This window comes from Colletotrichum orchidophilum (genome assembly GCF_001831195.1).
Source record: "Colletotrichum orchidophilum strain IMI 309357 chromosome Unknown Scaffold_199.1, whole genome shotgun sequence".
Taxonomy (NCBI): Eukaryota; Fungi; Ascomycota; class Sordariomycetes; order Glomerellales; family Glomerellaceae; genus Colletotrichum; species Colletotrichum orchidophilum.
This window is the reverse complement of record NW_019173155.1, coordinates 36,651-63,568: the sequence shown is the minus strand read 5'-3', so window position 1 is coordinate 63,568 and position 26,918 is coordinate 36,651. Positions and strand designations below refer to the sequence as shown.

General features: G+C 54.8%; 5 protein-coding genes across 5 annotated transcripts; all 5 read right to left on the bottom strand.

The window, feature by feature from the left end:
- Positions 1-8,284: 8,284 nt before the first annotated feature.
- Positions 8,285-10,529, bottom strand: CORC01_13565 (uncharacterized protein; the record flags this gene model as incomplete). The annotated part of the gene is made up of 5 exons (XM_022625182.1): positions 8,285-8,645; positions 8,767-9,504; positions 9,682-9,732; positions 9,974-10,322; positions 10,412-10,529. 5 exons carry the CDS (start codon positions 10,527-10,529, stop codon positions 8,285-8,287), a joined length of 1,617 nt encoding a protein of 538 aa, XP_022468327.1.
- A 1,524-nt stretch (positions 10,530-12,053) lies between these two features.
- CORC01_13564 (uncharacterized protein) lies at positions 12,054-14,757 on the bottom strand (the record flags this gene model as incomplete). Its single annotated transcript, XM_022625181.1, has 3 exons — positions 12,054-14,193; positions 14,252-14,637; positions 14,701-14,757. The coding sequence occupies 3 exons, from the start codon at positions 14,755-14,757 to the stop codon at positions 12,054-12,056; spliced, it is 2,583 nt and encodes an 860-aa protein (XP_022468326.1).
- A 1,456-nt stretch (positions 14,758-16,213) lies between these two features.
- On the bottom strand, positions 16,214-16,703 carry CORC01_13563 (uncharacterized protein; the record flags this gene model as incomplete). The annotated part of the gene is made up of 2 exons (XM_022625180.1): positions 16,214-16,600; positions 16,695-16,703. The coding sequence occupies 2 exons, from the start codon at positions 16,701-16,703 to the stop codon at positions 16,214-16,216; spliced, it is 396 nt and encodes a 131-aa protein (XP_022468325.1).
- Positions 16,704-17,332: 629 nt separating this feature from the next.
- On the bottom strand, positions 17,333-19,176 carry CORC01_13562 (platelet-activating factor acetylhydrolase; the record flags this gene model as incomplete). The annotated part of the gene is made up of 2 exons (XM_022625179.1): positions 17,333-18,767; positions 18,845-19,176. The coding sequence occupies 2 exons, from the start codon at positions 19,174-19,176 to the stop codon at positions 17,333-17,335; spliced, it is 1,767 nt and encodes a 588-aa protein (XP_022468324.1).
- A 2,305-nt stretch (positions 19,177-21,481) lies between these two features.
- Positions 21,482-25,581, bottom strand: CORC01_13561 (endoribonuclease L-PSP; the record flags this gene model as incomplete). Its single annotated transcript, XM_022625178.1, has 6 exons — positions 21,482-22,931; positions 23,004-23,139; positions 23,347-23,354; positions 23,519-23,595; positions 23,656-23,705; positions 23,787-25,581. 6 exons carry the CDS (start codon positions 25,579-25,581, stop codon positions 21,482-21,484), a joined length of 3,516 nt encoding a protein of 1,171 aa, XP_022468323.1.
- Positions 25,582-26,918: the final 1,337 nt, after the last annotated feature.

Sequence of the window (26,918 nt, the reverse complement as noted above, 5' to 3'; positions counted from 1 at the left end):
GGGGGGGGGAATAGTAAGACTGTGTGAAGAATCTAATGTTTACTTTCTCCCCTTTCGGTGTTTGCGTGCGATACGTGGAGAGGTAAGTGACGCGCTCCCTGCCTTGGGGGTGGTCCAAATATGTGGCCGTAATGCAGCGCCAATGCAAGTCAAGAAATCGTTATCACGAAACTCAGAACCGCAATCACAACTCTCGGCTCCTAATTCCCGTCCTCTGGTTGCTAAAGCTCAAATCGGCATGTTTGCCTCCTCCGTCATCTTTCTCTACGAAGGCGGCTTGGCCGGATATCATCACCAACATGAAGTTGCTGCATCTAGCATCTAGATACTATTGTCTAGTTGTCGACCGAGCATCACGGTATCTACTACGTAACATGTACCATCAAGCCATCATAAAGCCATTGGCCCATCTTTGCTATGCAAGTATCTCGCCTTACTTGCAGGGAACTCCACAGCTCGAGCCTGGCATGGCCGCATGGGACCTCAAAACAGCACCCGACTCAGGATCCGCCACAACCACCACCGCCGTCTCTGGCTTTCTCCATTCCTTTCCTTCCCTCTCCAGGCCCACAGGGACATGTTGGCGAGAGAAAGAGAGAGAAAAACGTGCAAGCTTGTGTGGGGACGCGGCCCTCCGGTGAGAGTCCATCATGTAAGACAGGGCCGCCATGCCAGGGCCAAGCAACAGGAATCAACCCCCCAACACGGCCGCTATGGATGCGGCGGCGAACTGCACATGCTTGGGTAGCGTTCGTCCTTCCGAAGCGGACTCGAACTCCACCCCGCCCAACCCGCCAAGGCACCACGATCCGGCCGCGCTCCGAGTATTCGTGTTCCAAGGCTCTTGGCCTCCGAGCATATTCGTCGCTCTTGGACCGGCGTCTACTCTCCCTGAAAGTGCCTCTTCCGGTTATCTTCATCTCCGTGCTAGCTCCAGTTTTCCCATGCGAATGCCCACTCTGTGATAGACCTATTCCCATTTGTTACCGGAACGGGGCTCATTGAGCGACAAACTCTGGCCTTCCAAAGATCCGGTCAATAGCATACTTCTCATCATGACCATTTGTCGTTCCGCCATGCGGTGCCATCGATGAACTCCATCCCAAGGCTCTACCCAGCTCGGGATTCGGACAGGGCGGCTCGGCTGAGGGGAGCTCTACCAAGTGTCGCGTCACCTACGGAACGAGGGGCTAGGACCCGAAAAGTTGGAGGGACCTTGATTTCTGTCACGGACACGGGACACATACAGAACGTCTGTACGCATGCGTTGTGTCTATACTAGGTATTACAGGTCTTCCCGGCTCAGCGGCATTGACGGGACTAGAAAAGAAATGGAATTGGGAAACGGCCATTGAATGTGCTCCCCGTGCAACGGCCAACAAACTGCACATCCAATTTGATTGACACGATGAGGTCAAGACAAGGGCAAAAACTTGGCTGTTTCCTGCTTTGCTTCTTAGTCAATAAGGTGTCTGCTACATCGACCAGGTATATCTTATTCGACCGCCGGATTCTCCACCTCTATCAGCCTCGAGCCATATGAGGTCAGAGACGATGAGTTGTACTTGCAGCCCTACCAGGTCTCCTCATCACTGGTACCCAAATTGTCGGCAGCAACTGAGACAATCGTCGTACCAGCTCTGGCCCTTTTGAACCTCCGCGAGACGAAAGGATTCGCCCATCAAGATGTCTCCCGAATCCACCAACGGATCGTAATGATTGATCACCAGCCAGGCAGGCTAGCATAAACACACACACCTGTGACATTCCCTGCCAGTCAGCAGCCAACAGCAGGTTGCAGCGTGGTAGTACAGTAGACGCCAAGTCTCACAGGATGGTACCGAACGTGGGACTGCGTGGGACCAACAGACCCCCCGGGTTCCGGCTTCGACCAGGTCAGACAGCTATCAGACCCGGGGGCGGAGGGGGGGGAACCCCAAGCATGATTTTTTTCCCCCATTTCTCGGGTATAACTGCATATAATGCAAGAGGCGCCTCTGCTGCAAGCACGGCCTGTGAAATGCGAACTCCAGATCTGGGGAAAAGACGCAAAAGGGCGGTAGGTTGCCTCTGCGTCGATGATCCATGCGGCCCTGGCGATGGAAACTTACACCAAGCCATCGAGCGAGCCAAGTTTTTGGTTCGGTGTGAAATATTGGAAGTAAGGGCTGAGCGGAAAGTCTCACATACTAGATACGTAGTAAGTAATTGAACCCTCTGGAGCTCAAACTTTGTACGAATTTCCTAAAGCAGAAAAACTGACTCCATTCATGGAGAACACCCGGTCCCAAAGCAGTGGACAAAAGTACAGCGGAAGGGGGGGAACTATACGGATACGAAAACAAGACAGGACTTTCTCTCGCCGCCGACGCACGCGGATACCCCCTCGTTTCCGGGGAAAGCTACGATAACCTCCTCCCCCGGACCCCCGGCAACATTCCAACCCGCCCTGCAAGTGCCAGGAATGAAGGCTAAAGATTTGGTTTGATTCCGAACCCCCCTCCATTTCCTAGAGGGCTGGTTCTTACTGGTCCGGGACAGGGACAGAATCTCTGCCCATGCAGGCGGATTGGCGTACTGGATGGTTGAGAACTTGAGGCAAGGCAAGGCAAGGCAAGGCAAGGCAAGATACTTTACGATAGGATGCCACGCTATGCCGATGTCGTGCACATTTGGTTCTCGACGCTAGGCAAGCAACCACTCCTGTCCGTCCACCAGTCCACACTTGCCCGGGTTGATGCGTAGGTCAGTTCTGTTTCCTGACTGGCGCGAGCCGAGCAACGCTCGACGATTCCAAGAGTCCAAGACAGACAGCTACGGCTTTCCCCTCTCCCTCTCTTGTGGCCGCTATCTAGATGCCCAGCTCAGAGAAGCGCGGTAGTCTAACGACAACTGATAGTGGCTCATCGAGAAGCGCGGCTTTAGTTCTCTGCAATCTTATGCTTTTTCCATCTGCTCTGCCTAGGGCCGATCTAGTACCTGGCTCCTACTTAGTCAAACTCACGATGTTATTGATTTGAGGGCGAGAATTTTCATCTCGGGTGTAAAGCTTACCGAGACCAAAAGGCCAGGCAGGGCTCTTTCTTGTCTTGGGCAAGCAAACCTGCTTCAACACCATCGCCACTATGCACATCGAACCTGCGCGGTCACCGCCTCGGTGTAAGCGCGCCCGCATTCAATAGTCCCTCCCCCCTCGCCGACGTTGCATTTCTTCTGCTCCCACGCTTTCCTCCTGGGACATGCTGCCACGAGGCCTGCGGGCTGAAGAGGCTGCCGCATGTCTCAGCGCGGGATAGAAATCCTAAGAGCCTTTTTTTTTTTTTAGAGTTTTTTTTTGCTCTGCCCTGGCACTGCTCGTGGCGTACACCGTATCATTGACGGCAGAGAAGGAACAAAAGCGCAAGTGCGGAGTAGAGGCGGTCCAATCGCCCAAACTTGTCCACTCGTCACCATTCTCGTTCAAACGGAGTTCCTCTAATGATACTCTGTCGGGAGCTATGCCAAGAGGGTATAGTTCCAAAGGACATGAGCGGTGCATCGCAAGGATTTTCGTTGGGGAGGGGATTCGTCGTCTTTGCAAGGGAATATCGCGAGGAGAAAGCTACTACGGGAAACTCTGTACCATGGATTCTTATGAAGAGCTCTTTGTCAACCTTTTGTTCGAGCTTTTTCAGAGTGCCAAGAACAGCCTATTGAGAAATATGGTCATGATTCCAAAGTCTACTATAGTAAGTCGGCAGATACCCATCCACCTCGGGTGCCATTCGTCTTGGCCAGACTCGCACAGGGCCGAGCGACGCAGCACCAACCACACATAATTATCGCGCCAAACACTTACTGAAAACGCCCCCAATGCGACCTCGATTGGCAGCAGCCCTTATCCCGGATGAGCTGAGCTTAGCTTAGTGTAGTTTGGCCCAAGCAGCGGGATTTTCCATCGCCGGCGCGGAACAACTCACCTGTGCACATCAAGCTGAGCTCGTTGCGAAAGGAAAAAAAAAGAAGTTCTAGATCGGGGCGTGGCTTGTATCAAAGTAGGAGAAACCCGAGTAAAGACTCAAGCTATTCAATTGACCTCACTACTGCATTTTACATGGTGTAGGCTGGTGCCATGCCGCAAATCAGATCATCTCAAGAGCTCCGGAAGCGCAACCTTGGCGGACCCCGGGGCTCTATCTCCGTCACATCCCGCGTCATCGACCTTGGGAAGCGGTAGCATAGCAGCACCGGTTTGATTGTCAAAGTGGTAAGACTTCGCTTCGTCGAGGCACATATCGCGCCGTAACCCCTTCGAGACTCGACGGCTCCCCGCCCGTCTCGTCTAACTCACGATGCGACGTTGTTGGCAGCAGGCTGATCTCACACGACATTGACAGCAGCAGACGTGAGGGTGTTCATCCTGTTCTCTCACCTCGACCGCCGACAACTGGGCCCGTGTCATTGTAGCAGAAGGTAGTCGGCAGGACGTCATGACAGCGCCAAGGGGGCTATAATGGGACCTAATTATTGCGCTGTGTTTGGCAGAGTTGTTCCCTGGCCTGGCGGTGCGCCTGGGTGTGCCGCAGAACAAGATTCGCAACCCGGACCTGGATCAATGCTGCAGTGTCAAGGAATCCTCACATGGCTATATCGTTGCGTGATATAGGGACAGGGCAAGGGCAGAGCATCGTCACATCGGCGCGAATCTCAAGAAGCACCGACCAGCCTGTTGAATGAACCTTCGTCCGTCGCATCTCTGTTTGCTAATAATACCAAGGTATATGTGTCTCCGAAGTATCCAGGGATACCGCTCCCCCGCATTCGACTCGCCACTGTTTGTCACGAATACAGTGTAGCCATGGTGAGCTTGGTCCGAAGTAGAGATTTTAGGCTCTGTACCGTTTTCTGCCATGGACAAGAAACCTCCAGCAAGTCCTCCGGCTTCCACTTCTCTCTTTGCTATATGCCAGACAGAATATCTTTCCTGATTGATCCTGGCATCGCACGACTTGCCAACCCTCCATGTCCGCACCAGTAGTCCAGCCATCGACTCTGACAGCAGCTACCACCACAACTCTATTTCTCCACCGCTCCCCTGATCCTTTCTTTTACATGGACGGAAAGAGACTGGTGGGAATGTTGACTGCCCCATCCCCGCACAACCGGCGCCGCACACACGGTTGTGGAATCTTTGACTTTTCTGCGTCTGTTAATCCTCACGGATCTGCGGATCTCTGCTGCATGTCGCCTTGCCTCTCACATGACATCTCCAAGCGCGTGCGTTTCGACTCCTGGCGCTGGACGATGAATAGCGTAAGCAGCGGCCTCTGTGCCACATTTGCGCCAGCCTCGCCTGTTTCCTTCTGCGGGAAACAGGATAACGCTCGGAGGGCAATACGTTGATGCAGAATCGAGCGCACGCAACACACATACGTTTGAAGCATTGCTGGCTGGCGCCGTTGAGACCCCTGCGAAACATCATTGGGCCGTGCAGTACGGATACCAGTGTCAGGTTTAGCGGCGAGGGCGGGCATAGAGTACATGTATCATCAGTACGGATATGCCTCGTCTCTCTCGCAAGGTCTATCAAAGGCCTGCCAAGGTCCGGCCAGCCCTTCCAGCTCGGAGCTTGCCTTTGTTCTCCGGCCAGGAGTTTGACCTTCAGGAGACTCAAATGGCACGCCGCTTCCTCCTTGTTACCCACGCGCGAAGCACCATCTCTAATAATCCCTCCAACGACAGGATGTCGGCTGTGGCTGCAAAGGGGGAACGTGGCGGGCGGCCGAACTCCACGGTCCTCTTCCTCGTGCCTCATCCGGCATCGCGGTCCTGGGCGTCGTGGAGAACGCCTGCATCCAGAATGTCCCTTCCTCGACATGGACGGCACATCCGGATGCGGCAGCTACTTTGACTTTAATTCATACCCTCCGGCGGCGGAGGGCCCCACGCCACGGGTCAAAGTAGCTCATGTGAGCCAACGGCCGACAGGGTAGCCTTACGTGCAGCAGCCAGGCAAGAGAAAGGTTAGCAGCACGGGCCAAGATGGTCCGATGTGCGGGATGTATCCGTAGACGAAGTGCCTCCAAAGTCACGATGCGTGAGAAGGACAAAAGTCGGCGCGGGCGTATTGGTGGTCGTTGTAGCAAGAATCTTGCTTTCGAGGCAAGCTCCAGCCTCCAGACGGTCTCGATCGTCGGCGGCCCTATCTGATTGTAGGTAGCTCAGTGGCGAGGTACCATCGGCACCTACTGGATGGGTTTGTTATGGGTTCGGTGAGGTGGCAGGAGGTGGGTGCTGACTGCTGAGGTTACATTCTGTCAAAGTGTCCTAAAAGTGTGAATAGCTTCGCTCTCGCGACCCCCCGGAAGGAAGGGGTCAGCCTGCACAAGGTTCCTTTGCGGTCGGAAAAAAAAAAAAAGAGGTGCGAAATCTCGGTCTCCTAGTTTCCTACAGCCTTTTGCCGAACTATAATGTATTCGTCTGGTTTGCATGTCTAGTTCTAGCTCAAGTCGTCCCGAAACATCACCCCTCGCCATGTTGAGCTAGGTCCGTTCTTCCTCTGTCGTCCGGATCATTGAAAACCTGATTTCCATGGCTCTAGAGACTCTGTAGCACGTCGGCAGAAATGGACAGAAGCTCTAACCCGGGTTCCCACTTTCGAGGGGTTTCTAGCTCGAAATGTAGCGTCTAAGCAAAACCCCCTGGCTCGGCCATAACAGCGACTCGGGCGCTAAGAAGAAGACCCAAGCAGAGCCTCTTGTCGCTTTGCCGTCTGCCAGACCAAAAGCTGCTGTCAGAAGGCCGATCAGCCATTTGGATTCCGATCTCGTCGAACCTGTCGAGCCCACTCCGGCCGTCCCAGGTGAAGTTCGCGAAACGGGACCCCGGAGAGAGGTCCCGCCTGCGCTGGCGTTGTCTGTCTGCGCATGGAGCCCCGTTTTCCATTCTCGGCCGAGGAACCGAAAGCTGCCCCCTGTCCATAAGAGGCAATTTGCTAATTCGTGAGAGTTTTGAAATTCTGCCCGGGGGCGCAAAGTCTCGAAACGGAAAATGGTTCGATGAATGCAGCTAATAGGCTCCTCATCGTGATTATCAACGCTCGTCAAAAACAGTCGTATCATGGCGGCCCATTTCAGCCGGGCCACCACCCAGTTCCTCGGCGGCGGGCGCAGGACGCGCAGGTGGGCTCCGGAGTCTTGGACAGGATACGAATCGCGCCGGCCGGGACCCCTCACCCCTTCATGTTCCTCCGCCCTGTGGACCATCCTCAATTAAAGACATTCGGACCCTCAGGCTTCGCGATGTGTCCAATATCCCAAGCTTTTACTTGTTTTCGGAGGAAATGCTCCCAGTCTCCCCCTCCCCCTGGACAATTCTTCAACATTGACTTTGATACAGAACGATTGTGATCCGCGCTATCCGGCGATAATGTGAACCCTCCGCGTACTGAACGGCAACATTCCGCCCACTTCCGTTGCCATGTCGAAACGAGGCAGTGATAGATCAGCTTTGTAAACGAATGAGGTACTCCGTTCACAGGGTGATGACAAGCTCACGCCAAGATCTCGATGGGCTGACAACAATATAGTTTTCTCTCTTGCTCCGTTACTGACCGAAAGCTGCCCCGCACGGCCGCAACGTTCACCATCATCCAGCTTTCTCGCCCGCCCAAGAGATGGAGCGGCGCAAGCTCCTAATGGTTCATGGTAAAACAAAATGATGTCTACGAAGTTAACCCACACGTCAGTCAAACCTATTTGTTGACAGGACAATGAGTGCGTTAGAGTTTCCCTACGTGCCTCTCGCTGCTTCGCCAACGCGAAAAAGGGTTTGTTCGCTTCTGCCGAAATGGAGGTGTGATGATGGAACCGGGATCCCCTCCGCGGGCTCTCTCGCAAACTCGCAAGCTCTAATACACATCAGCCGATGAGGCGTCTCGCGGTTTCATAGTTTCACGACGGGGATCATCGATGCCCAGCGCATGCCGGAAGAGCAGATCTCCTAGATACACGAGACGAATTCATTGGCTATTCGTCAATCATCTCCCGGTCACGATTCTAGACCCGTCCTCAGCTCGCCCCCCCAACTATGCATCCCACACGTCGTCCCATCACTGATTTGCTTTCCCATCCCGTCGGGCCAATCTCACATGTTCCCCTCCCTCACTTTGGGGAATCGAAAGGTTCCAGACTCATCCATCCCCCCCCGCAAAGTCAAATCCGCGTCCGTCTCACGGCAGAGCACTCTGCCTCCCTTTTGCTTCTGCACCAGCGGGAGGCAGCCCACGGCACCTCGTCGAGTCCCGTCAGCCACGCGGCCCCCCCGCAGTACGGTCCCCGTGTCCGTCTGGCGGCAGGCTGACGGCGACTTTGTGGGCCAGTGCTTCCGGGACCCGCCGGAGGACGTTGCCGGTCACCGACAACCAGTATCGCTCGTAGTAAATGTCGCTGTCCAGCCAGAGATTGACCGTCATCAGCTGGGGGGTGTCAAGGATCCTCAGAATCGCGCTCCATGATTCTACCCACTGCTCAAACGTGCTTCCTTGGTCGGCCTGGCGTCGGAAGGAGAAGTTGATGCGCCGGAGTGGGTGGCTGCTGGATGTTTTCCATCGGACACCGAACAGGTTTCGCGCCACTTTGATGTCGGTGATGGTGAATTCTGTTGACCTGTAGAGTGACGAGGAACATTCGAAATATCTATGTGCTTTTGAGTGAGTAACTGTCTGGGAAGACGACACCCCCTGAGGATCCCCTGCATCTCTTCAGCAAAATGGAATGCGCAACTTACAACGTCTTGCAGGTCAGCATCATGGGAAGATATGGTGTCAAAGTTTTGGCAGGGACACCGTGACTTGTTCGTCTCTTTGAAATGTTTCGCCAAATCTCTCTCTCATCTCTCGCCTCCTCGCATTTCCAATGATCACACCACGCCGACATCTCGCGCTTATACCAGAGCGATACCGACCCGCGGGCATCAGACCCCATCCAGTTGAACTCCCAGGGATCATCCGCTTCAACGGCGGTACAATCAGGTCTTTCGAATAAGCATCTGGAATGTCCATAACCGGCTTCGGTACGGACAATGTGCTGACCAAGACCAGCTGTGCGCCATAGCTCTTGAAATATGATCTCTCGAATCTCTCCAGAAAGCCTGCCCAAGAAGCTCGTGCTGAATCGGTCTACTGGCAAAGGTCTGAGACACTCGTTGTCGTGATGAAAAGAAACGTCGTTGGAAACGTTTTCGACGGAGTCGTCATATGCCTCGCGACGCGGGACGAGGGTCTCTGAGGAGCCGCTGGCAGTGAGTACATGAAGCTTGGGGGTGGTTGTCAATGTAATCTTTCGCACTTTAAGATCTGACAGAATCGAGTATAGCCTGCTCTTGAGCTTCCTGGCCAGGGCGAGGGGCTTTTTTGCACATGAATACACGCCGGAGTGGCCTGACCGGCGGATTTGGTCCCTCATCTCGGCAACGGCTGTTGGACAAACGCGACGCAATATGAATAGAGGGAAAACGACGTTGGTGCTGGAATATGGAAATGAGAGTGCTTTTTGAAAATGAGGGACGGGTTGTCACAACCTTGACAGACCAGCAAACGGCCATCAACAGGCATCCCGTGCCGCCAACCACACATGCAGACAGGCAAACAGCGTCGACCATCTCATCCGTAGATATGCGCCAACCAACAGTTGAATCACCTACACTGTATCCGGATACAGTAGAGCAGTTTGCTCGCGGTGAACCGTCCACATTCTATTGGTCACGGATGCCGAGAGGGTTTTAATCATCATGGGATTCAATTCAAAGACCGTTTGTGGGTATTGTGGTCAGAGCTAAGCGACAAAATTCCGTGGCAATCCAACGCCCGTAATTCAAATCCAACATTCGACACGCAGTATGCCTTCTCTCCAAGTCAACATCAGATGTTGTAAACAAAAGCAAGCTCCTCCTCCTATTGAACAAACTGACGTCCGTTGGGCGACAATGCATTTACTTCTGTTCAGCCTTGGCCTTGCCAGCACCGCCGCCAAACAGACCACCAACGAGGCCGCCAGCGCTCTTGACACCCTCAGTTGTCTTGCCAGCAACGGTCTTGCTGCCCTCGGCCACGCCGCTGCCCGCCTGGTTCAAGGCACCGGAGCCGGGGACGGCGGTGGGCACGTAGCCGCCCTCGTCATCCTTGCCTTGGCGCTCGGCACGGTTGACGCCCTCCTTGGAGGCCATGTCGCCGATGGGCTGTAGGAGGCCGCCTTGGCCGACCTGGCCGGCGGCGAGGTTGTGCACGCCGTCTTGGAGGGTGTCGACTTGCTCGATGCCGGTGACCTTGCTCTTGTCGAGGGTATCTGAACACGAGCCTGTTAGTCTGAGGTTCTACCCGCTAGCCCAGGTACTAGTGTGATCTGGGAGGTTCGTGAAGGCTTTCGTGGCTTACCCTTAGTCGCGTAGCTGGCCTTGTTGTCCTTGGTGAACCACCTCAGGTAGACGTCCTCGAGCCATGGAACCCACTTCTCGTACTGCTGGTTGTATGTTTGCTTTGCCCACTCAGCCATGATGAATGATTTGGATGGAAGTATCAAGATGTGACGATATTGGCTGTTTGGATGATGGAAAGTACAGGCAAGGTTGGAATAGATCAACGAGATGAACACCATAAACGGACGAGGAACGCGACGTGGACTACCGGCCTGATATAGGTCCATCCAAAGGTCCAGCCCAGCCCAGCCCAGCCCAAGCACCAAGACCAGCACACACACACACACTCATACACTTTCATCATCAGAGTCGTCACTCGCCCATCCTTCTCTTGTTTTACTGCGCGTGTGCGTATGTGTGGCTGAAGATGCCCGTGGGTACGTCATCCGGGTCCGTGATGGAGGCGTCGAGGCGCGATGCCATAGGCTGGTCGTGCTGTCAGGCAGCCGGGGAGGACCCCCGTCGAGACCCCTGCGAAGGGCATCATCCAGCGCAATGACAAAATCCTGGAAGTTGGCAGCCACATTGCGCCACGCGGAGGGGGGGACTCCTCCAAGCACTTTGACCACTCAGCGCAAGCGAGCGGCCTCTTGTTGCCTTATAGTTTCAGATTACGCCTTGGTATTGAGTGGTGGGAAAATGCCCTTCGAGCTGGCACGGCTGGCTAGTGGCATCGTCTGACGCTCTCCTTGGGCTGGTAGGTTTCGTGATGGAGCACGTGGGGGAAGACTCCAGCGGGAGGGATGAGTGGGATTGGATGGGACGTACCTTATCCGGAGTATCCAAGTCTTTGGCATGGGGGAAAAAGAAATAAAGATCAAAAGGGCTGGCCCAGATCTCGATTGCGGGTTTCGACGTCATCCCGCCGCCATGTGGGTCCCAAACTCGGCGCGAAGTGGAGACGGTCGTACCGCGTTGCAACCGGCCGGTGATGTGGGGTCCGGCGTGCGCCGGTAAATGCATCCACAACCTGCTGTCAAGTTCCACGCTGCTGTCAGCTATTAACGATGCTATCTATCATCAGCTCACGTGGGAAATAGTTTCTTCAGATCTTTTCAAAGTCATTTCGCCCTGTCTTGCTAATAGCAATTACTTGTCTTCTATGCTTAGGTACATGTTATTAACTACCTACAATACATGTAGGTGTACGTGTCGTATGATCATGATATCAAGGAGATTTTTTGCTTTTGAATCCTTTTAATACAATGAAATCAGTGGTCGATACATGATTGTCTGTAGAACTTCTCAACCAATTAACTGTCAGAAGAAATTCAACTCTGAGCTCTTAAGCAAGGGCCAGCTTTTGTCCGGGGCTCAGTGTCATGCGGGAAGAAGCTGACCTGTGGAAGTCGGCGAGTGTCACACAGCGTTCTGAGTACCAATGTTTCCGGTCTCCGCCAAAGTTTCCGGTCTCCGCGGTTGGTTTTTTTTCTTTTCTTTTTTTTGCATCCCTCCTTAATCGGTAGAGCTCATGAAGCTGTGCTGAAGATTGATGAATAAAAAAATCTCGCTCTGATCTTCGAATCAGATTGCTCAGGCCACGCCTGTTATGAGACAGAAGGTCCAGAGATTCTGTGTGGCTTTGTTTAATTGGCGTTGATTCAGAGGCCCGCGAGCGCACCCGACATGAAAGAATCCGGCGGCAACTCGTATCTCTCCGTACCTGCCATTATGCTTGATCTGTTCACAGGCTGTGGTATATAGAAGCGTACTCTTTGGGATCTAGCCGAGGTAGGTGACGGCCGGTCTTCCGCAAGCTCCGGAGTAGGACTAGTGATTCCAAGCTCCGATATGGAACTGTCATTGAGTTCGTGGAATACTTCTTCTGGCCTGTATGGCCCGTGTCTCACCCATGTGTGGCTGGCTGCCTCAGCTTTCAGAGAGGTTGTTGGGGAGGAAGAAATGATTTGTCCGCCACGAAACCATTTTGCGGGCGTAAACCACTCGCTAATAGGGGAGCGTTTCCCTGGACTTCTCGTAGCAGACCTTCTGTTCAGCTTGGAAGGCCTGAGTCGCTCATCGAGCACACCATCAGGCGACGACGACATTCGCCAACTTTTCACCCACGGCCACCTTTCTGTCTGCCTTGCCGCTGGAAGCTTGATGGAAAGCTTTGGCTTGGCCGCACTCGGGGTTTTCTGGCTCATACGCGTAGACTGTCGGGTGACTCGGGTGCTGTGTTGGCAAGAATCGCACGGCAGCGATAGTTCGGGAGCACTGCTGAAGCCTGATTCCGCCCTGGCCACTGACTGGTTCAGTCCGAAACGACTGAATGCGCGAGTAAGCCGACCATACACAGGAGACCCGTCAGATGTGGTAACTGGAGAGGCCATCGTTCCAGGACTCGTGCCAATCGTTTCCGTCGGCGAGCTCTCTTCGACCGTATCGTCTTCAATGACAGAGGGTCTTGCAGGTGTTATTACCTCTTTTCTCGTATCAATATCGAGTCGCTGGTGTTTCACCATGCTGAGTTGTAGAGGCGAGGGCAGATGGCTGATGGTCCCGCAGCCATCCCATCGAAGTTGGAACACCTCTTGCCCGGAGGGTGAATATGCGCCAGCATCCTGCTCGTTAGGCTGTCCTACTGGGGAGTCCGGTAGAACCACACAGGCGGGATCTAGAGTATACGGCCCCAGAGCTGCGGAGAGAAAATCTGAGTGATTTTCAAGGAAGTCTGTGACATTGGCTGGATGTTGGTACTTGAATCCTTGTGAAAGCCTGCGCCGGAAAACCTCTGCCCTCAGATAATCGCCCGTCATGTCATACGTCGTAGCCAACAAACCCAAACTGTTATTCAGATCCAGTGTAATGATATCCGTCTTGCGCAGCTTAGACAATCTTGCGTGTCCTCTGACTGCTTGCTTGCATGTATCGAGAGCAATGTCAAAGAAATATTCAGACAAGTACGCAAGTGCCAAGGCATGCAACAAGTTGCAGACCACACTGTCTCTGCCAGACTTTGAGGAGGCCAGGTCCGTGACGACAGGTTCGGCCATTTTCCAATTGCCTTGGAAAAAGTAACAAATGGCTAGTTGGACCTTGAGACTGCGCATTGATATGTAGCTACTCTGGCAGAAGTCCCCCTCGTCCAAGGTGGCCTTTTCATAACTTGCCAGAGCTTTTGTCAACATATCAGCCGCTTTGACAAAATCGCGGGACTTGATGTTCTCGATTGCAATCTGGCGAATGCAAAGAATGTAGTCTCTACTGAATGCCGCTTCTTCGTCCTCGTCGTCATCGACTTCTAGATATTCAAGATCACTGTCGTCTTCTGGAGCCGGAAGATCGCTTGATTCGCTTTTCACTGGGGACGCACAACTATCTAGCCCGGGCGGCTGATTGCGGACTGAAGTATCTACTTGCGGAAGTAGTTGTGGAACCAATGGTGTAGATTGAGTTTGACCCTCGACGATGAATCTTTCTACTCTTTCCCGCCTGAATGGTGAGAGATTACTAGTCAGGCTGATACCGGTGGGTGATAAAGGTTGCCAGGTTCTTTCGCTGCGGTCTCCTCGAGAAGTGCCGGCTGTAGAGCTTGCTGTTGAGTAAAAGTTTTTTGCAGCTTCCGCCAGAGCTTGTAAGTTCCGGGAAAGTCTTGCGTTGGATCGATGACTGAAAGTGTGGGCAATCACTTCTGATGGTTTTGCTGATATCTCAAGAGCTCGGTCGATAGATAATCTCAATCTGGATAATTCGTCCATGATTAGAGTCTGAGATATCTTGTTCTTGAGGGAGAGCGAGCTGTGATAGGTTAGTGACTTTGCAAGGTGTAAGTCAACAAAGTAACGGCTGAACTGACACGGTGATGGTGTGTAATATCGTCTGCAAAGCCCCATTCGACTTGTGAATCTTTTCCTGAAACGCCACCAATTCATTGCCATGAACAGTGAGATCGAACAAGGCTCGGAACTTCCATCCAAAGGTCCGAGTGCCTGCCGCCTTCTTGACCTTTGCGAGGAGCATCTTCAAGTCGTTCAGCGTGGCTTGGCAATCTGCGAGAGCGATGTTGCTCTGTTGCCACAAGTCATCTTCGACATCAGCAAGGTCGAAGGACCGGCATTCTTTCAAAGTTCTCTCCACTGCTTCCAACAGATCCGTCAAGTTCGTGAGCTCCTCGCATAGCCTAGTGACCCGAGTGTCCACTGTCTTCAGGCCATGTATGAAGCCATATAGAGACTTTGTGAGCTAAGTAAGATCATCTGCATTAGCCTATGAGCTCTGAACGCTTTGATCTCGGCCTTCACTCACGATGCCTGATGCCTCGATCAGAGTGATCACTGAAGCTGTGACGGACAATGGGTCCATGTTCACGTTGGCGGTTGAGAGACGCAAACGAAAGTTGGCTTGATTGACCTGTCACTCGCAGCAGAAGAAACCCAAAACTAATTTCAAGAAGTCTTTACGGTCAGTATATCGCCTAGCGACATCTTAAACCTCCTACATCGTGCGACTCTGGAACGAGGATTAAGCCCTCGACTCTGCCTGAGCGCCCCAACAATGTGAGTCGTCGCGGCAAATGCAGCAGCTCGAGAAGATGCCGTAAGCGAGAAATCGCCTTGCACGAGACATTAAAGCCTCAAAGCTCAGTGGATAAATAACTCAATTCTTCGAGGCAGAACCGACGGAAACTTGAAGGCAATCGGCTGCCTCGAAAGCACAGCCAATGATTCTCAGTCACAGACGCCACATAAGACAGTTGAGCAGGGCTCAAGCTGCATATGTAAACAACCAAGAGTCTTCGGTGTGATGCACGCAGCATTCCCCCGGCGTTTTCACCGGCGTATACGAGAGCGGGCACCCTAAGTAGCAACACAGGAGCATCCTTCTTCCCTCAACGATGGCTGGTGTGGTGTTGCAACGAAGCTGAAAAGGAGGGTGCGGGCGTACCATTCACCCCTGCTGACTCTCCATGCTACTGCGCAGGGGTATCGTCCTCTTTGTTGCATTTCGCAGCCTCGGAAATTCATGCTGAGGCTTCTTACACAAAATCTCCCTTCGGTGTGCATCGCTTAATGCCGCGCCGATGCCGACCTGGGTCGATGATACTCCCCGGGACCAAGCAAACCCCCATTCTGCCTTTTTCCTCTCGGGCCCGCCGAGGACAGCCTTGTTAACACATTTGCTTACCTGGAGATGACAATGAGAGGCGCAAAACAGTCTGCTTACGCCGCTCGGCGACAGTGCAGTAATCCCATCTGGATCGGAGACGACAGTTCAGAAGGCGGCCTTGCCGACTCTAAAAGGTAAGTAGAGCAAGGTCGACACATGAAGCTTGTGGACTGAAGACTCGAATATTGCTAAAGGAGTAGCGTCGCCCAGTCAGTTTTCCGCCCCATTTCTAGCCTTGCCATTTCCTTTACACGTCGAACTGCCGGTGCAAGCGCTGCTCCAGTTCAGGAGTGAATTCAGTCGTAATAGATCATCAGTCGGTAACTTCATTCCCCAAAGCAAAACGCAAGGCCGGTCACATCGAAGCTAACCAAACATCATCAGAGTAATCGATGAAGTTGTGAATAGAATTCGAACCAAGCAAATCAGGACACGAATACCGCATCGATACATCGCCAACTCAATGGGACGCTGATGTGGGCCAATGTTTGATCATTCCAGCTTCCTGTTTCCAATTCCGCCCCGTATTCAAACCCGACAATATTCCTCACTTGAAACCGTAAGATTTTGGTCCTCGGTATGCGAGTGGAAGAGCAAGGTCATGATTACAGATTGAAACATTATAAAAGAAACTCCCTACGAATAATACACCTCACAACTTGGACTTCTCAAGCCTCTGCCCATCAGCCTTCCCAGGCGCCGGCTCCTTCTCGCTCGTCTCCGCCTTGAGACTGACCGGATCCCCCAGCTGCGACGGGTTCCCGCTCTCCAGGTTCTCCTTGGCGACCTCCTTCAGCCTCCTCTTGTCGTAGTCCTGCACGGGCGAGCCGTCCGAGTTCTTGGCGCCGCCCGCGGGGCCGCTGCCGGCCTTTGACTGCTGGGGCGAGTGGGGTTTCGACTCTGCGGCGGCGCCGAGGTCTTCTTCCGTGGGCGACAGCTGGGAGACTTCAGCTTTGAGGGAGATGGGGTCGCCGAGCTGCGATGGGTTGGAGGAGGTTGCCTTTTCGGCAACGTGCTTGAGGCGTTCGGGCTGCTTTTGCTATAGGGCAGAGAGAGTGTGTGTTAGTCAAGGCACGGTTGAGGGCCAAATGCACGTGTAAGTTGGCCATGCGTCCCGGGGGTGAGCAACCTACAGGTGCCATTGTGTATAACTCTTTGAAATCTAATCGTATCGTGTCTATCGATTGATACATACATATCTCAGTAATTGGGAGACCGGCTCCATTTTAAAGTGCAGTTCCGTCACTGGAGACCAGGCCGTTGCAGAATGATACCATGGCGTTGCGGTCTTTGACGCCTTCATCTCAATGACGTGGATGACTTACCCTGCCGAGGGCCACAGCGTGCAACTAACTACACGTACCAACGCGGATGATCCCGTCATGGTTAGTTAAGTAGACAAGCCTCATCGGAAAGATCTGCTAATTGCGGAGTAGTTAACTAGTAGATGGATCTGAAAACATGTGAAGGCGAGCTAAGTAAGACTACCCAATTCCTCGAGCACTTCTTTTACACAGCACACGTGCAAGCCTAGACACACGAATCAACATGTAAAGTGAAATAGGCTTATATACTATTCTAGTCGTGGTATCTGCTAACGTGCTCTTAACGACGCACAGGATGCTAATTACGCTAAACACTTGAAAGACACTTTACAAACTCCGGCCGATAACATGATGCAGTCGATCGTTGGCCCGTCTGATTTTATACGCTCGTCACCTCACACCGAGGCACCTTTTCCACCGGTCATCGCTCACAGCGACCCACGTAGTCATGACCGCACCGCGCCAACCTGCGCCGCACTCGCAACAGCCTGAAGCGGCTCCAGCTCGTCCTCCATATCGCGATCCGTCTGCTCCACGCCCGCGACCTGCGCATTCGCGCCGGACCCGCCGCTGGCCCCGTTCGTCGTAGACGTCGCCGCCGTTGAGCCATCTGCTGCTGGCGCAGCTGGCGCCTCGTCCGGCTGGCCCATCCCGATGACGTCGATCCAGTTCCAATACTGCACCTTGCCCTCGCTACGTTCAAAGATGACCTTGTCGTCCATGACGCCGTCGTCGGGCCCGTTATCGGCATCCTCATCGCCCGAGATACCCAACTTCCCGGACCCCGTGCCGTCGACGAGGTCGCCGATCCACGTCCGCGCCACGGGGACGCCGTTGGCGCGCATGAGCTGCAGCTGCGCGCGCAAATTCAGCCTCAGCGCGCGCTCGGGCTCTTCCGAGTTGAAAATCTTCTTCGTCAACCAGGGGAAGAGGATACCGAAATCGGACTGGGACAGGTGCGCCGAGCTGCGGACGTAGAAGAAGTTTGGCTCGGGGAGGCTGACGCCGCTGCGGCGGAAGACCTGCGGGGTGATGACGGGCGCCGAGGGCTGCGGGGAGAGCACGCGGGCGGTGACGTGGAGGTGGTCTGTCCACTTGTAAAAGGCGTCGGACTCGACGGCGAGGATGGCGTTGCCGCCGGGGGCGCGGGAGGTGTTTGCGTAGGCTGGGAGGGGCAGGTTGAAGAGGTCTGCGGAGCCGGGGGCCAGGAGCGGGAAGCACCACATGTCGAGGAGCATGGTAACGTTCTTCTCCGTGATTTGTTTGCACAGCGCCGAGTCGCGGCGCGGGGTGAAGAGGGGTTTGGGGACGTGGGCGAGGGCGGAGGACTCGGCGTAAAAGGTTGTCTTGAGGAGCTGGACGACCGAGGCGGAGCCGAAGCTGTGGCCGCCAAAGATGATGCAGCCCGGTTCGTGGACGTGTAGTTTGTTCTTGAACTGGGTGAGGCTCGGGGTGGACTTGTTGAGGTTGGACATGGCGAGGCCGAGGTCCATGTTGAGAGTGACCATGTGGATCATGCCCAGCTCCCAGAGGCGGATGCGCAGCTGGTCCTCGCGCGCCTCGTAGATTTCGGGCCGGGCGTCGTGGTCGATGCGGACGTAGGGGACGACGCGGCGGGTGTCGCGCATGAAGTACTGGTCCTGCTTGCCGGGGATGCGGACGAAGGCGGCCACGGCGCTGCCGTCGCGGTGCTCGGGGCAGACGACGACGATGCCGTGGGAGGCCAGAGATCCCGCGAGGTGGGAGTATGTATTTCGGTTGCCGCCGAGGCCGTGGGAGAAGATCATGGTCGGCCATCGTCGGTTCGGAGTATCGGGTTCGAGGATCTCGGCGTTCTTGTGGACGGGTATGGTGGTGTAGTGCAGGTGTCGCGGGAGGAACCTGGCATGTTCTTGTCAGTACAGTGCCTTATGAGCACACACTCAAGGTGCACTGTAGGAATACATGAATACACATACGAGACAATGTCTGCGAGCATGGGGCGGATGCCAATGAACTGGGTGTAGGCAGAGACATGCTGGCGTTGCGGCGAGGGCAGCCAGTTGATCCTCTTGCAGTCGGACTCGGGGGTTGCAGGGTAGAAGACGCGGCATTGGACGGTATGAATGTCGGTTGCGCTGTAGGGGGTCGGGCTAGGCGACTCCAACTCGGAGACGGGGATCTCAATGTCGACGGTGCCGACCTTGTGCGGGCCGGTGTAGTCGGGGAAGGACGGCACGGGGCTCATCCGGGAGAAGAAGGACGCGACCTTTTCGGCGGCCGTGGGCGGCGCTTGCGCAGCGGGCGACATGGCTGCTGCGGTATAGTCTCTCTCTCTCTCTCGGTGTGTTTGATCTCGCGATGCAATTGTTGCTTTGGTGTTTACTTCGCGTTGTGTTGCGTTGCGATGGCACTCTGCGTGTTGAGCCGTCGGTCTGAGGTGTGAGCGGATGCAAGGGATAAACCGAAGCGCAAGCCGACGTTGGGAGGAATTAGGAGGTAGGAAAAAACACGGGATCGAGTCCGCGTGTGCCAAGGTAAGTGCTAGGTAATTAGGTAGCTATGGGATTGCGCCGGCGTAGTGGTTCATTCAAGGGCGAGAAGAAGAGAGTTTCAATTGAGCCTGAAATCTTGTGCTGATCCCTCTTGCAAGCTTTTGCGGTCAGATATACGTGCGTCGCGATGGTGTTTTAAACCAATGTTTCCGTCGATGCAACTTGGTCCCGTCTTTCAATGCGGCGATCAATGCAAGCCGTCGTCAGCAGAGGTGCTCAGTTGCGTGGGTCGTTGGCAGCGTGTAGCAGGGGTATATTAGGGTGGACCAGCGTCTTCTTTATGGATGAACCAAGATGTAATTGCGGTAGCTTGTAAGAGAGACAGAGGAAGGGCATCGGCAACATCCGTCCAGACTCTTTTTGTAACTATCGTCTATTAGGTTCGCCGCCAAAGAACCGCCCGAGGATGTATCCGTAAGGAGACGACAAGATCAAGCTGTGGCCCTAGCGAGTAGGAACAGGGCGAATTAGTCGACAGAAGCGCAGTGCTCAGATGGGAGTTCGAAACCCGATGACAATTAGCTCGGAGCAGTGTTCCCTGTTGGCAGCCTCACTCCAAAGTCAATACCGCGACGGGTTGTTGAAATCAATGCCGTAATGTTCCTTGCAAGTTGGGAAAACCGTTCCAAGGTTGTTGGTCACTGCTATTAGCCAAGAAGCCAGACAGCGGACAGACCTCTTTACATATCAGAGACGGCACGAACACCCCCTTTGTGAGAAAGCTGGTGGGGAGAGGAGGCAATAAAAAAGTTAAGGCGCAAAAAAATTGCTTTCCACCCTCCGGAACCAATCATTTTCTCGAATCGACTCGAATCAAAAATGGTCTTGTGGCCACTTGCCCGAGGTGGAAACGTCATCCATCTATCCGTAGGTACTGTGGGCGTATTGAGTCGTGCGAGCTGGAGGTCTACTATGTAGATGCGCTTGCGAGTCCAGAGATTTCTTGCCTCGGTCAACCAAAACGGCTTAGTTGAGGTTCAAGCGGAGAGAAAAGCAGAAACGAGGCGGAGCCGCGACGCTGGAAAGCTCTGGCGCTGGTTCATCGCGCTGCTGTCGCTCCGTGTACTCTGTGGACGAAGCTTCTTCCCACTTGCGGCCATCCCGAGACGGAGATGATCAAGGCTTATTGCACGTAGGAACGAGTGGGACGTGAGCGCGGCGGTTCCGTTTCCTGTTCCTGCAGAAAGAATCTTTCTTGGCGCCCTCTAGTCGCTATTCTTAGTGCAGCTGCTTAACATCCTTTGGGACGGCGCATGAAGTTGGGTCTTATTCATCTCGTTGGGTACTCGTCGGCGCATAGACTCGCTGCATTCAAACGTCTCGCCGCTCAAAGTGGTCGACGTCTTATCGCCATTTCACTCGTGATCGTGATCAGTTTGGGGTCGCCTCCTCGAGGCCCCCAAAAAGACGCGGCAGGGATGTTCCTTGGTGGCTGAGATGCGTGATTGACGCCCGAGGCAGCCCAGATTTTGTGGCGACCTTGGCATGGTACAATTGGTCTGCATTGGTGGTCCTTTGTATGAACGGTCCATAAATTTGAGCCATTGGATGCAAAAGAGATAAAAATGAGCAAGAAAAAGTAGAAAGCGAAGGTGACAGGGAACAAACGTCATCGCCGGTGCCTGCAACCCCCGACGCTCCGTGGCTCCGCCCCGCCCTCCCCTAATATGGGGCATTAGTCAGACGGGGTTCTCATTGGCTTTTCGCTTCGGTCCGGACAAGGACCCACCCAACCCGTCAGAATTTTCTTTTTTCGGCTTTGCCCCGCTGCGGCCTCTCTCCAACGCCCTCTTCTCACTGATGACACCAGCGGAGAGATAATTCTTGGTGCTCAGGTTCTACTCATTCAACATCCAAGATCATGTGATTATCACACGGAAGGGTGGCCGAGTTGGTTATGGCGCCAGGTTAAGGTCAGCTTAACATCTGTTTCCTGGTGGGGCAACCCGCGCGAGTTCGAGTCTCGTCCCTTTCATTTTCATTTTTGAATCTTCCCATGAACTTGGTGTAAGCCAAGTTTTGGACAAAAGCCATGTCCCACCCTCCTCCCTTCACTGGTTTTCATTTTGGCAGAACCGTCTTCTTGTTGACTAGATGCCATACTCGGTATGACATACCCCCTCCTAACACCAAGATAGACGTGCCGCTGCCCACCTCTGCCTCAACTTCAATCTCAACGAGCACCTCATTCCCAATCAGCCCAGCCGTGACTGTGGTATTAGCCGGCCGTATCCCGTGACACTTGAAAGCCCATCCGTGTGCCTCTGATACCTCCAAAACGTCCCCTTCCTGCCGGAGCATGACCCTCGTCCGGACCACGTCCGACATGCCACCTCCAAGCCGCTTCAGGCTCCCCTCGATGGTGTCGAGCACCGCAACCGCCTGGGATCGAGCAGACTCCCCTCCGACCACCTCAAGTCCGGGCCGGAGCTCAGACGGCGGGTTGGCCGTCGTCCCAGACACCCGAATCACGTCGCCGATCCGCACAGCGCGCGAGTAGCCGGCTACTGGCTCCCACTTGCTGCCCGAGCGATACTCGACCCTGTGACCCCTAGCAATGGCCGCCTCTACCTTGTACCTCTCCTCTCTTTCCTCAATGTGATGGCTCAAGTCGCCCGAAGCCGTCAGGAACGGCGGTCTCCGGTACTCGTCGCCACAGTCCCCGGGTATGTCCGTCAACCCCGTCTGTGCTGCGGCAATCGTTGCCCTGTCCTCCTCGTCGAGGGAGAACCCAAACGCCGCAAGGTTGTCCGCGGCATACCTCCCGCTCTCCCCGTTCAACCTCGCCCCGATAATCACCGCCTTCACAACCGGGATATCAAGCACCCACCTCATCGCCACCGCCGCAACAGAAACCCCGTGCCTCCCCGCAACGTCGGCGACGGCCCCGAGAACACGCTGAAAGACGTCCCAGCCGCCCGCGGCCTGGATGAAGCGTAGGTACTTTCGCAAACTCCAATTCAAACCCGCCCCGCCGTCCGCCGGCTCCGGCGTCCCAACCCACTTGTCGGTCAGGAACCCGCCCAGCAGCGTCCCGTACGCCAACACCCCGACGCTGTGCCGCGCGCACACCTCCGCCATCCGGCCCCTCGTCAGACGGCGATCGACGACGGAGCATGAGACCTGGTTCGTGGCGATGTCGTACCCCGAGTGAAGCAGCAGCTCCACGTGCGCCGCGTCGACGTTGGTCAGCCCCACGTGCGCAATCTTGCCCTGGTGTTGGAGGGTGCGTAGGTGCGCGAGGTTGCAGAGGTACGTGTCGTCCGTGTAGTCCCAGACGTGGTACTGCATGAGCGCGATCTTCGTCTGCCCCATCCTCCCGAGCGCGAGGTCGACCGCCGCCTCCGCCGTCGAGAAGGACCTGTCGCCGTTCTCGGCGGGGCACCATTTTGTCAAGGCCGTGACGGGGAGTTGAGAGGCGGCGGCGGTGGTGCGGTTGTGGTGGCCGATGACCAGCTCGGCGGGGCCGTAGTGGTCTGCCATGTCGAAGCCGTCGAGGCCGGATTGAATTCTGGCCAACAAAGGGTTCAGCCATCAGCAAGCAGCAAGCTGATGTATTTTGAAGCGTAATGATCAATCTTACAGGGGCACCATCGCCTCTGCCGCGGCAGCGACGTCAATGTTTTGGTCGTGCCCGCCGGCGAGCTGCCAGAGGCCGTTGAGGATGCGGGGTATCTCGATTGACCCCGCGATAGTCGTCCGCTCGACTTTCGGCAGCACTTTTGAAGTCATTGTTGTTAGTGTTATTTGTGTATAGGCCTCGGAATTTGGTAAGTTTTGCAAATAATTGCAGTAAGAGGGAAGCTGATCCGTGAGAAATAATCTTCAAGTGAGGGGAAGCGTTTGCTTAACAATAAAATCTGCCCAAATCTCGCTTCCCAAGCTGCAGATTGTGAGTAACATTATGCCCTGTCACATAGTGAAACTCAAGGCTCTAAAAAAGTTGAATCAAACAATTCTCATTTCAATTTTCAGGTAAGTTTGGAAAATGAGCTTATCAAATCAACCAATTTCGAGGCTCGTCGTAATCTGGCGTCACTCGTACCACAGTCCACCATGAAATATTAAAAGTTCTCAAAACTGAACAACATGACTCACTTTAGGAAGTTGCGAGGATATCTCTCCGGGAGCTGCCCAGTGATATCAGCCAGAACCTGGACAGCCGTGAGTCTCGACTGTAAACACCCAAAGTCAGTCAAAGTCATGCTGCTAATCTCTGCAAGGAGCCAACTTACGCTGGTGCGGCTCTGAGCAATGGCAACGCCGGCAAAGTAGAGATTCGGATCTGTCCAAACACACGTCAGTCAGCCTTTCTTGATCTCCAACATCAAACCCCGCCCGGAAGGAGGAGAAAACAAAAACGTACGTCCAGAAAAGGTCGTGAGTCCAGGGACTTCACCCTCTTCGTCCACACCATACATACTAACATTGACCAGCTTCCCGGCCGTCTCTTCATCAAAGAACCCACGATCCCTATACTTCTTTGGCAAGTCCATAACCTCATACCCAGTCGCCAATACCACCCCATCCGCTTCAACAACCCTCTCCTTCCCCGTCTTCTTGTCAACGACCACGACGCCCTCCTCCACGAACCCCACAGCCTCGCCCTGGGCAATCTTGATCCGCCCGCCAAACACAAAGTCAAACGTCCCCGGCTGGTCGACGTAGAACCCCTTGCCCCTATCCTCGAAAACCCTGGTCATCAGGCATGGATTCCGGTCGACTACGTACCCGAGCCCCTCCAGCGCCTTGCTCCTCGCCTCCGTCGCCGCGACCGCGGCGCCAATGGCCGCTTTGCCCATATCCCGCATGATCCCGACTGGCAGGGACTCCTGCAGGAAATCCGCCGTGTCGATGGGTACGTCGCCCTGGTACCGCATTGTGAGGATGGGCGCAATAGTCGCAAAGTCGAGGAGGACCGTCGGGCTGCGCTGGAGCAGCGTCACGCTCTCGACCTCTGGGTCCGAGGCCAGGTTCCCCGCAACGTCGTGCGCCGAGTTGCCCGACCCGACCACGACGACGCGCTTGCCCTTGTAGTCCTTCGGATTGCGGTACGCCGTCGTATGCTGGATGGGACCGTGGAAGAGCTCCCTGCCCTTGAGCTCGGGCACCCTGGGGTGTTCGTTGTCGAATATGAACCCGTTGGCAAGGAGCACGTTTCTGGCCTTGACGACCATCTCCTCCCCCGTCTTCACGTCCTTGACACGGACCGTCCAGACCTTGTCCGCCTCGCTCCACGCGTTGCTCACGACCGCAACCCCGGCAAAGAACGGCAGACGCAGCTCCTCGACCGCCGCGGAAAAGTACCTCGTGAGATCCAAGCCCGTGAGGAAGTTGGGATACCCCTCGGCGGGCACCGGGAACTGCGGCAGCTGGATCATAAAAGCCGGGTGGTGCAGCGTGACGGTCTCGTACCGTTGCGTCGACCAGTTCCCGCCGGCCTGCGCCTCGGCGTCGAACACGACGACATCGGCCCCAGCCGCATCGAGCTGGATCGCGTTGGCGATGCCGGTGCAGCTCCCGCCCACAATCACCGCGTCCAGGACGACCCCTTCCTCTCGGAGATGGGGAAGACCCTGCGCGTGCGGTTTGCCGCGCTGGGACGCCTCGATGGAAGACGGGGTCGTTCGCGGGAGATGGCTAAAAGGCTTCTCCTCGAGCTCCACCACGGCCGTGGTCAGGACGCAAATCTGCCAACCCTTGCCCTCTGGCCCGGGAATGAGCTTCGCGAGTCCGATGCACTTTGACTTGGGCGCCTCGGTCCGGAAGCTGAACGGCACGTCGAGTGTCGCAAACGTGGGCCCCAGCCGCACCCACGCGGCGTCCATCTCCAAGTCTCCATCCTTTTCTGAAGTGAACCGCGAGGGACGGCGTGTCTTTGACAGAGCCTCCCACGCCGCGACGACGTCGTCCCGCGTGTGGATCGTCCGCTTGTCGAATGTGAGAGTCAGGTGGTCCTTCCAGAAACACTGCTCGGCAAAGAGCTTTCCAAAGGTGTCCCAGTCGCCCTCGAGGACGGCGGAGGAGAAGCGCTCAAGAAAGGCCGCGGCTTCCTTTGCCGCGTTGATGTTTTCCTCTCCGTCGAGGGGTGGGACTGTGGGGATCCACGAGGGGAGGGTGCGGACTGGGACCCGGGTTCGCTGCTTTGTCTTGGTCGTCATTGTTACGGACTGAAAGTGTTGATATTTGATAGTGGGTGATTGAGTGAGTTCCACCTATGTTCAGAATCTGCATGAACCTGTTGCCGGAATCTTCATGAGCGGGAGATTGGAGCCCCTTTTATTATTTTCCAGCAGGACGCAGGGTCTGAGGGACAATTCCCTTGTATTGTGACACCACGCATACTTGAATACTTTACTTGCAGTCAGATACTCAAGAGAATGAGGGTACATTCATGAAATCCAAACAAAACCACAAAGGTTTGGTGGCCTTCTCTCACCCGTCGGTCCATCCACACGGAAATATCGGAGGTATCCCAGAAATCTTACCCGCAGCGCCCTGCAACCATTAGCGTGGGGGGGAAACGGCATTGATGGTTCGGAGCTCCTACGGGTTGCCCAATTAGGAAATCGAACGAATACTCAACCTGGACGCGTGTATCCGCGTCTAAGAGAGGACTGTCACTGGTTGAAGACCAGGACCTAGATTGCACCGTGGTACTTCAATCCGCGGCCCTCGATTTGAGAAGATATCCTCTTCCGTGAACTCAAAGGTGTCGCGCCCCTTGTGTCCTCCTCCTTTTTGCTACACATTGAATAGCAAAAAAGCGACAAGTCCTTGGACAGATGTAGGAAGTCCAGCGCAAGCAGCGACTCGGAGGAATACGCGAAGAAATCGTTCCACAGCGATGCGAAAGCTTCATTGTCTCGGCACGGGTTTCGGAACGGATTGTCTGAATACGAGCGCCGGCCTAGTGAAAAGAGTTGGAATACGACGCTGCAGACAGAAAGGCCGATCCGGAGATATCTGCAAGCCTCCGCTCCTCCGTCCGGCCTCCGGTCCCCACTCACAATTTCCAACGCGACCGGACCAATCGCCTCCGACACCTTTCCCTAGCTCGTATTTTCCCGGTCCCACGATGCCCGGCCGGATACATTAGCCCACCCTGAAACCACCAGTTCTACGCATCATCATTATCACGATGCAATCCATTTTTTGAGACGAAGACGGGGATATCCGGTAACTCCGATGGACAACGAATATCGACTGTTGACGATGCAGTAAGTGGTCTGACGAAGGTTACATGGAGCATGAAGCCTCGCATCGAAGCTAGTGAGGTATTGTAGCATGCACTTTGCCTTGAGTTCGTACCTGGCGAGAGCATTTCCGCACTATCAATGTCGATACTGAACTCAGAGACCGTGAGCCCTCTTGATGGTGGCTGCTGATTTTCATACGGCCCATTTGCACGGATTAATTGGAGGACCGGCAGATGAGAAGCATGGTAATGGGAGACATGAGATTTATGCGATTGATAGTTTGGTATCTTATACCGCGA